The 15531-nt window shown below is 50.1% G+C and overlaps 1 protein-coding gene across 1 annotated transcript in view; it reads right to left on the bottom strand.

Moving 5' to 3' along the window:
• The window catches only part of Qprt (quinolinate phosphoribosyltransferase), a 17484-nt gene extending 3879 nt beyond the window's left edge, over nucleotides 1-13605 (bottom strand). The window contains exon 1 of the mRNA XM_052174711.1: nucleotides 13538-13605. Within this exon, the coding sequence (XP_052030671.1) occupies nucleotides 13538-13550 (13 nt within the window). The 5' untranslated portion in view covers nucleotides 13551-13605. The remainder of the gene's footprint in view (nucleotides 1-13537) is intronic.
• Nucleotides 13606-15531: the final 1926 nt, after the last annotated feature.

The raw sequence follows: 15531 nt of genomic DNA, 5'->3' as shown, positions 1-15531 counted from the left end.
TGTTTGACCCCTCTGCCACTGTGGAGACCACAGTGCACATCCATTGCGCCTCATTCTCCACTTCACCCCACTTCCCACTCAACTCCTGACTGAGCAGCTGCCGTGGAGATGGTGGTGGGCCTCCTGTCACTCTCGGGCCTCATCCTGAGCTGGCTCACATAGTGCCTGGGCCTCACTGTCCCTCCCCTTGTTCCTGCCAGCCCTGTCCTCTCAGATCTTTCTACAAACCCTGATAGATGAGAAATCTCAGTGACGTGCACCACACTGTCCAGTCTTCTGAGGTAGTTCAGCCACCGGCCCAGCAGGGGGCGCAGGCCTGTAATCCCAGCACGTGGGAGGGTAAAGTAGGAAGATTTGAACAAGATTGAGGCCAGCCTGGGCTACATATACATTCCAGAACCTCGTGGGTAATTGTGTAAAGTTCTTTCTCAAAAACAAACAAATGTAAAATAAAGCAACCAGCCGGGCGGTGGTGGCGCACGCCTGTAATCCCAGCACTCTGGGAGGCAGAGGCAGACGGATTTCTGAGTTCGAGGCCAGCCTGATCTACAGAGTGAGTTCCAGGACAGCCAGGGCTATACAGAGAAACCCTGTCTCAAAAAAAAAAAAAAAAAAATCAATAAATAAATAAATAAATAAAGCAACCAAATGCCCATCGTGGTGACAGGCACCTTTGATCCCAGCCTGGGGGAGGGGGGGAAGAAGGAGAGGTTGGGGAGGGGAAACATGGGGGAGGGGAAACAGGTGGATCTCTGTGAGTTGGAAGCCTGCCTGGTCTAGAGTTCCAGGACAGCCAGGGATACACAGAATCCTGTCCTTAAAACAAATGACAAAATTTTTTAAAAGGCCAAATATTGACAAGTTCACACTGCTCTGGCAAGTATGCAGTAGGATTTACGCCCTCGGAGAGCCCACTTGGTGGGGTGACTCAGCACTCCACTCCAGGGCATGACCTGAGTTCCAGAGGTGTCTCGGCCTCTTATTGTCTGTAACAGGGAGATGACACAGAGACCCTGGGTTCGTTCTGAAGCTCTGAGGGAGGTTATCTGGCAAACAGTAGGCATGTTGGCCAAAGAAATGACTGAAGCCTTCCCCAAGCATGGTGAGCGCTGGAGGAGACACCTGTGTGTCCCTGAGAAGGACAAGTCATATTGGCCAGGCAGAGGTGGCCGTGGTTGAGGGGATTTGGAGCAGAAAAAATCTGAGCCCATCACAGAGCTGAAGTGAAGGGGGTGTGGTTATGGTTTTTTCTAGAAGGATCACCTTACCCACCAACAAAAGATGGAGTAGGAGACAAAGGGAGGCTGAGGCAAGTCATATAAAGCTGTAGGGCTCCAAACTCAGGCAGCAGTCGGAAGGAAGGGAGAGAAGGAGAGGTCAGAGCTGCTGCTGAGGTGGGGGCTGCCCAGTGGCAGCTGTTAGGTGTCAAGACTTTGGTTTCCTGTCCCAAGTGCTTGAACCCAGACCTCAGGGGTCATCTCAGGAGAGAAGTCTGGGCAAGGAGATCATGAGGAGAAGGTGGAAATGGTACCACAGTCCCTAAGTGCAGCCTCATCTGAACCTCCCTACAAGGGTCCTTGCCATTTCAAAAGCACAGAAACCAATCTCAGTGTTTCCTATGGTGCTGGGTGGTGGGGGAGGGGACCAGGCGGCTCTCTGCAGGTGTTGGCGTAGATGTCCCTTCCCCCAACACGAATGGCGCATAGACAGAGTAGGAAGATGAATCTGTTCCCAAGAGACACTGGGGTGAGGAATAGCTAGACTGTGGGCACAGTGTCTGAGCATAGCTGGGTAGGAGGTGCAGGCAGAGGTGTGGCTGACGCACAGAGGGCCAAGAGCGGATGTTTGGGGGTTGTGGGGAGAAGATTCAATAAATAGTGCAAAGTGGAAGGCAGAAAATGGGTCACTGGACTTAGCAATTTAGCGACTAAGAGGCCTTGGCTGAAGCAGCCGAGTGATGTGTGATGGAAACAGAGTTGCAAGGTCACAGTAAAAAATGGCACAGCGAGGTGAGGAAGTGGGGGTGGTGGGTGTGAGCCACTGGTTTCCAGCACTGAGCAGGGCCTCACCCACAGCAGCAAGAGTGCAGTCCTCTGGAAAGGTTGTTTAACTCTCAGCTGCCCGGGCTCATTGTAGATCGACTGCATCTGAATCTGGGGCGAGGTGGGGGGGGGGGGAGCCCAGGTATTTAAGTGCTCAAGTCCCTCTCACATCCTGACAAAGACTGATGTGTTAAGAATAGTGCTCAGGGGCTGGAGTGGAGAGCACTGACTGCTCTTCTGAAGGTCCTGAGTTCAAATCCCAGCAACCACATGGTGGCTCACAACCATCCGTAAAGAGATCTGATGCCCTCCTCTGGTGCGTCTGAAGACAGCTACAGTGTACTTACATATAATAATAAATAAATCTTTAGGCTGAATCAAGCAGGGTGGACCAGAGCAAACAGAAGTCCTGAATTCAAACTCACAACTATCTGTACAGCTACAGTGTACTCATATATACATTAAATAAATAAATAAATCTTTTAAAAAAGAAAGAAATAAAGAAAGAAAGAAAAACGAATAGTGCTCAGAACCAGAGATGTTCAGAAGGTAACGGTGGCGCCTGCTGCCTCTCCTGATCTGAGTGTGATTACCAGGACCACGTGGAGAAAGGAAAGAAACTGACTCTCACGTGTTGTTCTCTTGACTCCCATGCGCGCGCGCGCACTCACACACACACACACACACACATGAGAGACAGAGAGACACAGACAGAGAAACAGAGACAGAGAGGTACACACAGAGAGACAGACAGACAGAGAAAGACAGAGAGACAGAGAGATACACATGCACACACACACAGAGGGAGAGGGAGAGAGAGTAAAAGAATGTTAAATGCAGCAGCTGCAGGGGGATGCCGCCCAGGGGGGATGCCGCCCAGGGGTGCAGTACTCAGTACTTGAAGTCTGCTGCAGATCCTGTCTGGGCTCAATTCTCAGACTCAGCCCAGTGAGGGCGAACCGAACCTATGCTCATTGCATATTTGAGAGTCACGGAGTCAGCCCCAGTGCCCATCAACAGAAGGACGAATAAAGAAAACATGATGTGTATGCATAGGGAAGCTTTAGCCTCCAAGAAGAACAGAAGTGTGCCATTTGCAGAAGAAAGGTTAGAACTGGAAATCATGTTAAGGCAAACACACTTGTGAACTGTAGACTGAAAAAAGCCATGAGAGTAGAGGGGGCTCTCTGAGGAAAGACGGAGTGCGGAGCTAGAGGCATGAGAGTCAGACGAGAGGGTGGTGGGCTGGAGAAGACCAAAGCACAATGCAGTCATGTGTGAAACTCTGTTTGGTACAACTAACATACGCTGATGAACAGGAATGAAAGGGGACGAGAAATAGAGACAAAAAGAAGCACAGCTCGGCACCTGGGCTCATGGCTTTAATCCCAGCACTTGGGAGGCAGAGGCAGGAGGATTTCTGAGTTCGAGGCCAGCCTAGTCTACAGAGTGAGCTCCAGGACAGCCAGGGCTATCAGTAACCCCAGGACTCCGGAGGGTGAGGTAATTAAGGGAACGTGAGGCCTGTACCTGGCAAGAAAGAAGTGGAGGAGAGGGAGCAGAAAGAACTGAGGCTCAGAGTCTAGACACAATCACCTCCCATGGTCTTTCACTTGCCAGGTAAGCACCCCACTAAGAAGCAGGGTCCCTAGCCCTTACTTCAGGGATTTGAGGGGGGAGGCTGAGACAGTCTATCTGTGCAGTCCTGGCTATCCTGAAACTTTCTCCATAGACTAGGCTAGCCTTGAACTCATAGATCCATCTGCCTCTGCCTTCGGGTGTACCACCACCTGGCAACCTCAGGGTATTTTTGAAAATGGCTTCATTGCCGGCCAGTGCTGGTGCATGTCTTTAATCCCAGCACTTGGGAGGCAGAGGCAGGAAGATTTCTGAGTTTGAGGCCAGCCTGGTCTACATACAGAGTGAGTTCCAGGACAGCCAGGGCTATAAAGAGAAACCCTGTCTTGAGGAAAAAAAAGAAAAATGGTTACACCCCCCCACACACACACACACACATACTCTTGATGGGTTATTAACTCATTCTTCAGGATCTGAGAACAATGAAGTTTTCAGTTTCTCTCTGCCAACCCCTCCCAAAAGACTATTCTGGTGCCAGGAAATTCAGATGGTTAAGGAGCTGCATTGGGAAGCAGAATATTAGAACCAAAGATTTTTCTAGTTCTCCTGTTGCAAGAACACAATGGCTAGAAACCAAAACATAGATTTCTTGTTCCGTTTTTTTAGATTTACTTATTTTGTATGTGTGAGTGTTTTGCTTCCATATGTGTACTCACTACATGTGTACTCACTACATGTGTACCCTTGAAGGCAGAAGGAGTTGTTGGAGCCCCTGGAACTGGAGCCACAAATGGCAGTGAGCCACTGTGTGGGTGCTAGAGGCCGAATCCCAGTCCTTTGCAAGAGCAGCAGGCGCTCTAACTCCTGAGCTGTCTCTCCAGTCTTTGTGTTTCTTAAACAGCAGAAATAACAGGGATCTGGGCAAATGTTGGCCCCTGGGCCCCAGCGGGGATCCGGGGAGCATGTGGACGAAGTGGCATGAATCTAATTGCAAGCAGAGCTCAGTCTGGGAAAACTGATCGCCACCACACACTGTGCCTGCCACACCAGGGCACTGGTTGTGTGCGGTCATAGATCCTACCTACAGTCCCTATGGTACACAGCAGTCATTACCCACAACCCCCATGGTACACACAATACACAGCAGTCATTACCCACAACCTCCATGGTACACAGCAGTTGTTACCCACAGTTCCTCGCGGTACACACAGTATTTATAGTTGGAAAACTGAGTCTGGAAACGGAAAGGGAAACTTCCTCAAGCAGCTACAGAGTGACGAGGCTGGAAGGCTCACTGCTCTTCCTCTCCACAGTGAGTATTTCCAGGACAGCCCAGATGCTTCAGCCCCCAGACGTCCCCCACACAGACATCTTGGAGACAAGCTGCCCTGGCCGCCTGGTGAAGGGCACACTGTTCATACTACTTCCACGTGAGGGAATAGACAAACACATCTGGTGTTCTTTAAGGCCCATTGGCTAACATTTCCAACTAAAGGGGTTTCTGAGAGTAGTTCTGAACATCCAGGCTCTCCTCATTAGCGGCTGTCCCTGGAAGGCACTAACTTCAGAGGGAAGCTTCACTGAGCCTCAGGGGGAGGAGAAGGGGGGCCAGTGCAGTGAGATGCCCTGCAGGGACAGCTGTCAGCTGCCACTGTGTCATCCTTGCCACGGTATCTGTGGAGAAGTTCCTCCTAGGCACCTGGACTGTGGAGATGACAATCTCACGCAGCTGTAAACCTGATCTCCCACGGGATACATTAAAAAAAAAAAAAAGATTTATTTGCTTATTTTATGTATATGAGTACACTGTTGCTGTCTTCAGACACCAGAAGAGGCCATTGGATACCATTACAGATGGTTGTGAGCCAACATAAGGTTGCAGAAAATTGAACTCAGGACCTCTGGAAGAGCAGTTAATGCTCTTAACGGCTGAGTCCTCTCTCCAGCCCCATGGGATACTTTTTTAATTGGTTATCTGGGGTGAATGAAACTCTGATAAAATTGATGTGGCAGCCATGATATACTAATATGCTGGAGTGCCCGCCTGGCCTGCAGGAAGCCTGGGGGCATCTCCAGCACACTGTAACTCCTGCACTGGGAGACAGAGGAGCAAAGTTCAAGATCACCCTTAGCAAAATAGATGTTTGGAGCCAGCCTTGGCCACATGAGACCTTTTCTTTAAAAAATCTGTTTTAAATGAACAACAACCAAAAACCTGTTTGGGGGCTGGAGAGATGGCTCAGTGGTTAAGAGCACTGACTACAGCTGGGCAGTGGTGGCACATGCCTTTAATCCCAGCACTTGGGAGTCAGAGGCCAGCCTGGTCTTCAGAGTAAGTTCCAGGACAGCCAGAGCTACACAGAGAAACCCTGTCTCAAAAAAAAATACTTAAAAAAAAAAAAAAAAAAAAGCACTGACTGCTCTTCCTGAGGTCCTGAGTTCAATTCCCAGCAACCACATGGTGGCTCACAACCATCTGCAATGTGGTCTGACACCCTCTTCTGGTGTCTGAAGACAGCTACAGTGTACTCATAATATAACATAAATAAATAAATCTTTTTTTTTTAAAGGTGTTTCCAGTGTGATGGTATGAGTCTGTAAGTCATAGCCTGATCGGGGCGGTTCTGTCCATCCTCACACTCCTCAGACAAGGCCATCTGACCAGTAGCCTGCGTGCAGCCTCCTTCCTGGACACACCCTCCCAGTCTGGCTGCCCTGAGCTTCAACATGAGGGTCCCAGAAAATTCTAAATTTTGGAGATCATTATTTCAGTAATGTCTCAGCCAAAGAGAAGGCACAAGCATCTCCTGAGGGTGGCTTCAGTCTGACGCTGGGTGACAGCCCACTGGTAAAGTGCTTTCTGTGAAAGTCCTAAGATCCCCAGAACCCACAAATAACACGCACAGAAACCAAGCTAAGGTGCATGGCTCCTGAGGAAACACCTCTGATCTCCACATGTACCCACACCCCAACACACACACACACACACACACAAAAGCATTCAAACACGAAAGGATTCATTCTCACCAGGACATTTACAATTTAATCTTCACAACTACAATTATTCCCATCTTATAGGTAAGGAAATGGAGATATAAAACAGGGTAAGTTCACACAACTGGGAAGTACGGGCTGGGTCATAAAGCCGGGCTGGCCATATGGGGTCTCACACAACCCACCACAGGGAGGAAGGGGTGGTCACTGATCTAGTTCCACTTTGTCCCCTTTTCCTGAGTCATGCCTGCAGTCACCTTAGATCCCAGGAAAGACAGGAATGAAGACAGAAATCTATAGACAAAGGACCCGAACTGCCTCAAGCAACAGGTCCTCCATGTTCACCACCGTCCCATGGGCCCACATTTGTGGTGGTGAGGCTACACCAGAACTGGAGGAGTCCTCTTAGGGAACCAGAATGCCCTGGTGAAAACATCTTCCAGGTCAGAAAAATGATGGTCAAATGGTGGGCTGTATTAACACAGGTTCTTCAAGATTCCAGGGCTTGGCTCCAGGCCTAAGGAGAATGTCTGAGGTATGAGTCAGAAACATCTGGACTGCAGTCCTGACTCCGCCCAGGTTCCTCTGGGCTCTCTGAAAGTCACAAGGGTCACAGGCCTTGCCTCAGGGCTCAGGAGTCTCCCAGCTGGCTCCTCCCTCTGCTTGCTTGCTGATTCTTTAGACAAACAGCAGGTGGAGACAGAAGCTAGTCAAAACTGCTCCTCCCTGCTAAGTTCTTTCCAAAGACCCTCACTTCCTAGGGAACAGAAATGACTTCCAAATAGGACCCAGTAAAGAACTGCCCCCCTCCCTCCCATCACCCAGGGCTGGAGAGGCGCACACACTTGGAGAGGAAGAGGGATGATTTGCTAAGAGTGTGAGGGCGAAGGGGAGGCCACAAAGGGCTGGCTCTGCACACAGGTTAGACCTTGTCCAGAGCGACCGCTCAGGGGAAGAGAGACCACAGGCACCCTGGAGATGTGGTGGATACCAGCAGATGTGATTCAAGGACTGAGAGGAACGAGCCGGGCAGAGCCAGGCGTGGAGGAGAGCTCTGAGCCGTGTTCTTCCCTGCACAAGAAGTCACTGTAGAATTCTGATTACAAGTCAGAGGATAAAAGAATGAAGATTGAAGTTTTAATATTTAAGGGCCAGTGAGACAGCTCAGTGGGCACTAGTTTAATCCCAGAGCCCACATGCTGGAAAGAGAGAACTGATTCCCAGAAGCTGCCCTCTGACCTCTATTCCAGGGCACATGCCTGAACACCTGTGTGCATTTAAACTGTGTCTAGGGCTCTTAGTTAGGAAGCTATTGAAAGGGCTTTGGCAAGAGGCAGTGAACCAGAGTGAACTGGGACACCAGGGTGTGCTTCTAAAGGTCACGTCAAGGTTGCAGGGACAGGGCTCAGCAATGCCCAGTCCTTGCCCAGCATGCTCACTGTATCTACTGGCTCCCAGGTACCTCCGAGGCACCCTGGGCTGGCCCTTTGTCTCCCTGACTCTCCAGCCTGGGTGTCACCCACTTCCCTTGTCCACCTTGTCCTGGCTTATTTTAAGCAGGTCACTGGTCCTCACCACCTTCTGGCTGAGCCAGAGTCAAACATCAGATGTCACACGTGTGAGGCAGCAGTGGACCAGAACCTTGAGTGCAGGACGCTCTAAAGAGGGAAACAAAAGAGAAAGGACCAGCTGCTGTGAGGTAAGTCCCGGGATGTGAGCATTGGCTATGAGAGGGAGTGGGAGGAACCTTCATCTCCAACTCAAGATGATGAAGAAACAGGAAGAGAGTCTGACACGGAGATGCCAACATGGAGATGGAGAGTTGGGGTCCAGAAGTGGAACCTGAGAGTGGATCTCAGGAAGCAGAGGCAGGAGAATCTCTGAGTTCAAGGTCAGCCTGATCTACAGAGTGAGTTTCAAGACAGCCAGGGCCACACAGAGAAACCTTGTCTCAAACAACAACAAAGTACAGGACCCCTCTCTACCTGTTTCTGGGTACTGGCCAATTGTGATGGTGTTTGATCCTACAATCCTCTGGGAAGACACTGTTTTTATTTACCAACAAGCAACGTGAGCACAGCAAGGAGAGGTGTCTAGTCTAGGTGACACAGCTGTCAAGTGTCAGGAATGGGATTTTATGTATGTGACTCTGAGGTTACCTCTAAGCTCTGTGCTGGGGAAGCCCAGAGATGTCCATTGGGGGGGGAGTGTGTGTGCATGCGTATGTGCACGTGTGTGTACGCACACACGTCTGAGCCTGTGCATAGAGGCCAGAAACTAATGATCAGTGTAATTTTCTTTTTCTTTTTTCTTTTTCAAGACTGTGTAGCTCTGACTATACTGAAACTCACTATGTAGACCAGGCTGGCCTCAAACTCACAGAGATCCACCTGTCTCTGCCTCCTAAGCACTGGGATTAGCATGTACTGTCACACATGGCTAATGTCTACTGTGTTTTCCTATCATTCTCTCTCTCTCTCTCTCTCTCTCTCTCTCTCTCTCTCTTTCTCTCTCTCTCTCTTTAAAGACAGGTCTCTTTCTGAATGAACCTGGAACTCACAAACTAGTTAAACTGGCTGCTCCTTTAATCCCAGCACTTGGGAGGCAGAGGCAGGCGGATTTCTGAGTTCAAGGCCAGCTTGGTCTACAGAGTGAATTCCAGGACAGCCAGAGCTACACAGAGAAACCCTGTCTTGAAAAAAAACAATAAATAAATAAATAAATAAATAAATAAATAAATAAATAATAAATAAATAAAACTGGCTGCTGCTAAGGTCAACTCAGGATCTGCCCACAACTCCCACCCTTTCCCCTCCCCTTTCCCCTCCCCAACACACCCAGTGTGAGGACTGCAGACTAGGTTTTGTGTGGGTCCTGGGGAATCTGAACTCACGCTGGTAACTCATGCTCACTTTACCACTGAGCCGTCTCTCTAGACCCCATCCTCGGCTTGTGAGGTTCTAATTTACTCTTATTAAGAATTTGGATCAGGTGGGGGTGAGGGTGGGGTACCAGGAAAGGGGAAATCATTTGAAATGTAATGAATATATCTAATTAAAAAAAATTTAAAAAAAAAAGAAGTTGGATCAGGGGCTGGAGAGATGGCTCTGCGTTAAGAGCACTGATTGCTCTTCCAGAGGTCCTGAGTTCAAATCACAGCAACCACTTGGGGGCTCACAACCATCTGTAATGGGATCTGATGCCTTCTTCTGGTGTGTCTGAAGACAGCAACAGTGTACTCACATAAAATAAATAAATAAATCTGAGAGAGAGAGAGAGAGAGAGAGAGAGAGAGAGAGAGAGAGAGAGAGAGAGAGGAGAGAGAGAATTTGGATCTGGAACCTGTGGAGGATCACACACCAGTAATGTCAGCACTTGGGAGGCTGAGGCTCGAAAGCTCAAGGTCATTCTGAGCTACATAATGAGTTGCAAGCCATTTGGGCTGTGAATCAAGACCCTGGAGGAGATATGGCCCTGCATGAGTGAGGCCGAGAGGTGCTCGGAGGTCAAGTCCACACTGCTCCTGCAGAGGATCCCAGCTCTGTTCCTAGCACCCACATCAGATGGCTCACAACTGCCTGGAACTGTAGGGAGATCCAATGCCTATGGCTTCTGGCAACCCCACACATGTGCATATACTGCCTGTCATGCACACGCAGAATTTAAAATATTAAAAAAGTACTCTGCCTTAAAAATATCTGTCAATAGAACAAAACAGTAACCAACAAATTGGGAAAAGATCTTTACCAACCCTACAGCCTATAGAGGGCTAATATCCAATATATACAAAGAACTCAAGAAGTTAGACTCCAGAGAACCAAATAACACTATTAAAAAATGGGGCACAGAGCTAAACAAAGAATTCTCAACTGAGGAATACTGAAAGGCTGAGAAACACCTAAAGAAATGTTCAACATCCGTAGTCATCAGGGAAATGCAAATAAAAACAACCCTGAGATTCTACCTCACACCAGTCAGAATGGCTATGATCAAAAACTCAGGTGACAGCAGGTGCTGGCGAGGATGTGGAGAAAGAGGAACACTCCTCCACTGCTGGTGGGATTACAAACTGGTACAACCACTATGGAAATCAGTTTGGCGGTTCCTTAGAAAATTGGCCATAGTACTATCAGAGGACCCTGCTATACCACTGCATATACCCAGATGCTCCAACATGTAATAAGAACACATGCTCCATTATGTTCATAACAGCCTTATTTATAATAGCCAGAAGCTGGAAACAACCCAGATGTACCTCAACAGAGGAATGGATACATAAAATGTGGAATGTAATATTACACAATGGAATACTACTCAGCCATTAAAAACAACGAATTCATGAAATTCTTAGGTAAACGGATGGAACTAGAAAATATCATCCTGAGTGAGATAACCCAATCACAAAAGAACACACAAGGTATGCACTCACTGATAAGTGGATATTAGCCCAGAAGTTTGGAATACCCAAGATACAATTCATAGACCAAATGAAGCTCAAGAGGAAGGAAGACCAAAGTATGGATACTTTGGTCCTTCTTAGAAGGGGGAACAAAGCCGGACGGTGATAGTGCACACCTTTAATCCCAGCACTAGGGAGGCAGAGGCAGGCGGATTTCTGAGTTTGAGGCCAGCCTGGTCTACAGAGTGAGTTCCAGGACAGCCAGGGCTACACAGAGAAACCCTGTCTCTAAAAAAAAAAAAACAAAAAAAGAAGGGGGAACAAAATACCCATGGGAGGAGATACAGAGACAAAGTGTGGAGAAGAGACTGAAGGAAAGACCATCCAGAGACTGCCCCACCTGGGGATCCAGCCCATAATCAGTCACCAAACCCTGACACTATTGTGAATGCCATCAAGCACTTGCTGACAGGAGCCTGGTATAGCCGTCTCCTGGGAGGCTCTGCCAGTTCCTGACAAATAGAGGCGGGTGCTCTCAGCCAACCATTGGACTGAGCACAGGGTCCCCAATGGAGGAGCTAGAGAAAGGACCGAAGGAGCTGAAGGAGCTTGCAGCCCCATAGGAGGAACAACAACACGAACCAGCCAGTACCCCCAGAGCTCCCAGGGACTAAACCACTAACCAAAGAGAACACATGGAGGGACCCATGGCTCCAGCCTCAGATGTACCAGAGGATGGCCCTTGGTCCTGAGAAGGCTCTATGCCCCAGTATAGGGAAATGCCAGGACAAGGAATCAGGAATCGGTGGTGGGTGGATGAGCAGAGGGAGGGAGATGGGATAGGGGGTTTTTGGAGGAAAAACCAGGAAAGAGGATAACATTTGAAATGTAAATAAGGAAAATATCTAATATAAAATTAAAAAGAATAAAATAAACAAAACTAGGCACACACCTTTAATCTCAGCACTCGGGAGGCACAGGCAGGAGGATTGCTGTGTATTCCAGCCCAGATAGGGCTCCACAGTGAGGACCTGTCTCAAAACTAAAGGAATAATCAGGAGGCACCTGAACTCCATCCCCAGAGACATACAAAGTTGGAAAGGATGGGCAGTGGTGACGCACACCATTAATCCCAGCAGAGGCAGGTGGATTTCTGAGTTCGAGGCCAGCCTGGTCTACAGAGTGAGTTCCAGGACAGCCAGGGCTACACAGAGAAACCCTGTCTCAAAACAAAAAAAAAGCAAAGGTGGAAAGGAGAGAACAGCCTGTGAGAAGATGTCCTCTGACCTCCACACTGTGACACCCCCCCACACACACACACGTGACACCCCCACCACCACCATACACTCACACACAATAATGATAAACTTAAAAATTCAGAAACCTGAGCTGGATGAAAATCATCATTATTGAACCCCCTTTCTCAGAAAAAGGACTACATGGCTATTTCACAGAATTTCATAGTCATGTTGGGCACCCATGCCACAGTCCTCAGTAGAGAACTCAGCCCCACAGGGGCCAGCCTGGACACCTGCAAGGGTGGCTGAGTTTCCCTGCCACCCTAAAGCATCTTCCAGATGCTGAAACCGAGGGTCCTTCTGGGTAACTTCCCAGGGTTCCCATACCTGTGAAGACCCCTGGCCTCAAATCCAGGTCAGGGTTAATGTTAACAGGGAGAGGCAAACCAGGCACAACACTCGGGTTTGATCCCAGCCCTTGGCAGGCAGAGGCAGACAAACCTCTGTGCGCTGGAGGTCAGCCTGATCAGCACAGGTAAGTCCGGGGATTTTAGCCAGAACTCCACATGCAAGCCCGAGGAGGAGTTGCAAGCAAACCAGCAGGAAAAGGTGGAAGATGGGGGAGGAGGCCTCGGGGAAGAAAGGGAAACATAAAAGAGTCAAATTAGAGCGGCGCAGGTACCTGCTAGGGTGGACTAGGGTGGAAGGTCTTAAGCATGCTGAGCACGCAAGGACCGACCACTAAGCGACACCCCAGCCCCAGTGCGACTGCTAGAAAAAGATGCTGTGAGCACGTAGAGGTCTGCCCATCATTGTCCCACAGCCCGTCCTGGGGCACTCTAAACTCAAGCAGGTGCTGTGACTCCCAAGCCAGACTCTGGGGCCTGAGCACAGGCTCCGACTTCATCCCCTCCCCCACTCTACAGGGATGAGCCCGAACTTTGCCTCTTCTCCTCTTGGCTGCTAACGAGGGGCAGAGTCCAGGGCTGCTCCCCTTTCCAGACTCCCACCACCAGTCCATCTGACCCCAGCACAGGAACCCCATCATCCATTCTGTTCCCGAGAGTCTGCCCTTCCATAGGGATCAACACAGGATGAACTGTGAAGCAAGAGGAGAACTTTGGGAAGTTCGACCAAGTCAGAGAGAAGCGGGGATGGGAACTAGATCCAAGAGAGGCCAGAGGGGGGGGGGTCTTTAGAGAAGAGAGAGGAGGCAGATGGCTGGAATAGGCGCAGGGCAGTAGGGGACGTGGAAAACGGGAGCACAAAGCAGAGTCTTAGGTCACCTTCAGGGTCCATGGTGACTTGTAGTCAGCAGGTCAGTGAGTCCACCACGATTCAGGTCGAATGTTCCCAGAAGCTGAGGCTGGGGGTGGGGCTGCCAGAGCGAGGGGAGGGAGGGGCCGAGCTGGGAGAGTCCTTCCCAGAGCCCTCCGGGTACACCTCCTCGGACCCTCGCCGAGCCCCATTGTGAGTCCTAGAATCAGTGGGAAGTGCTCAACAGTGAGATTTAGAAACTCCGACCCTCTGGCGCCCGAGAGGCTCTGCTCTCTCCCATCTCCAGCCTCCCATTTCCTGAAGCCCCCTCCGAGTGCAGGGCTATGAATGCCCGACCTCGCTCTCTCTCTCCTATGAGGGTCGGAAAGCCTTGTTAGTGGTGCGCTGGGAAAATCGCGGGTCCCAGACCTGCAGTCGAGTCCCAGCTCCATTCTCCCCGCCCCCACCAGAGAGAGGCTTCACTGTAGATCCACCAGCCTGTGCCCCCAACCTGTGCTAGGATTAAAGCGCCCGCGCGCACAACCACGGGAGGCCCAGTCTCTTTTTATCTCAAATACCTTTTCTGAGGGACAGCGCAGGAACCCCACAAATATCCCCCGATCCCCACCACTCTTCCTGAGAGCTACAGTCTGAACGTGTTCCTCCAGAATCAATGTGTTGAAAACTTACCCCCCACATTTATAGATATTTGGAGGAGGGGTTTTGGATGAGGCCGTAAGGGTGACAGCGGAGACTGTGGCATCAGTGGCTTTGTAGCAAGACTGAACAACATTGCACGTTCTGGATCATTTGTGGCTCCTAGCTCTAAATCTTTGGTTATGTGTGTTTAACCTGGAGTACACGCGGGAGCCAGAAAGCTAGAGATGGACCACAAGGGTGAATGCCTAAAGGCTGGGTCAGTAAAATGAGAAGGATGGAAGGGGGGAGGGTCAAGCCTGGGGCAGCGGGAGCGAGGGAAAGCATCTTCCAACCCAGGGTGTGTGTGGAGGTGGGCGATAGCTCACACTAAGCACATATGAAGAAGCATTACAGAAATCCACTGGTCTAAAAGCTATTTTTTAAGTATATAATATTTTTCTAATTAGGGAGTAGAGCAGAAGCACCCTGCGTGGGTGGACAGTGCTTCCCAGAAGACGGAGCGGGGGGCGGGGCACCTCCCTGTGTGTTATTGGTCAGGGAGGCTCCAGAGGCCCCCAAAGCAGCATACTATTACCACTGCTCTTGGCTGAACACCGCAACTACAGGGTAAGGCTCTGTTAGCATCCTGTCTAAGCTCCACCCCACACTTACCTGGCAACAGCCAGGTATGCCCCGCCCCATAGGCCTGGCCCACTATAAAAGGGGCTATTTGCCCCTTCTCTCTCTCTCTCTCTCTCTCTCTCTCTCTCTCTCTCTCTCTCCCTCCCTCTCCCTCCCTCTCCCTCTCTCCCTCTCTCCCTCTCTCCCTCTCCCTCCCTCTCTCATCCCTCTCTCTCATCGCACTCTCAGCTCTCTGCCCCTTGGGCTCTCCTCCCCTCCCCCCTTTCTCCACGTGGTCATGGCCTCCATTCCTCTACCTCTCTACTCTCTACTCTCTCTCTCTCTCTCTCTCTCTCTCTGCCTAACTCCCATTCTCTGCCCTGAATAAACTCTATTCTATACCACGTCTGTGTGTGTGTGTGTGTGGTCTCTCAGGGGGAAGAGGTGCCTGGGCATGGGCCCACCTAGGCACCCCCTTCCCCCACACTGCCACACCACATTCCCTAAACCCCTCTCGCTCTTTTTATGCCCTCTTCATTGGTGCTGAAACCCGGGAACAAACCCTTCAGGCTCCATTGCTGAAAAGACCACTCCAGACATAGAACATACAACCTTGAACTGACCAGTAAACATTCTCCCCGTTGGCTAGCCTACAGAACGCCTGATGGTGCTGTGCAGACTTCTGGGAGAGAAAAGACATGCACCTTATCCGGTGCTGGACCCTTCCTGCTATAACTGACAGGAAAGATGTGAGAGAGGATGA

The sequence above is a fragment of the Apodemus sylvaticus genome, chromosome 1, assembly GCF_947179515.1.
Source record: "Apodemus sylvaticus chromosome 1, mApoSyl1.1, whole genome shotgun sequence".
Classification (NCBI taxonomy): Eukaryota; Metazoa; Chordata; class Mammalia; order Rodentia; family Muridae; genus Apodemus; species Apodemus sylvaticus.
The sequence above is the reverse complement of the archived record's forward strand: the minus strand, read 5'-3'. Positions and strand labels throughout refer to the sequence as shown.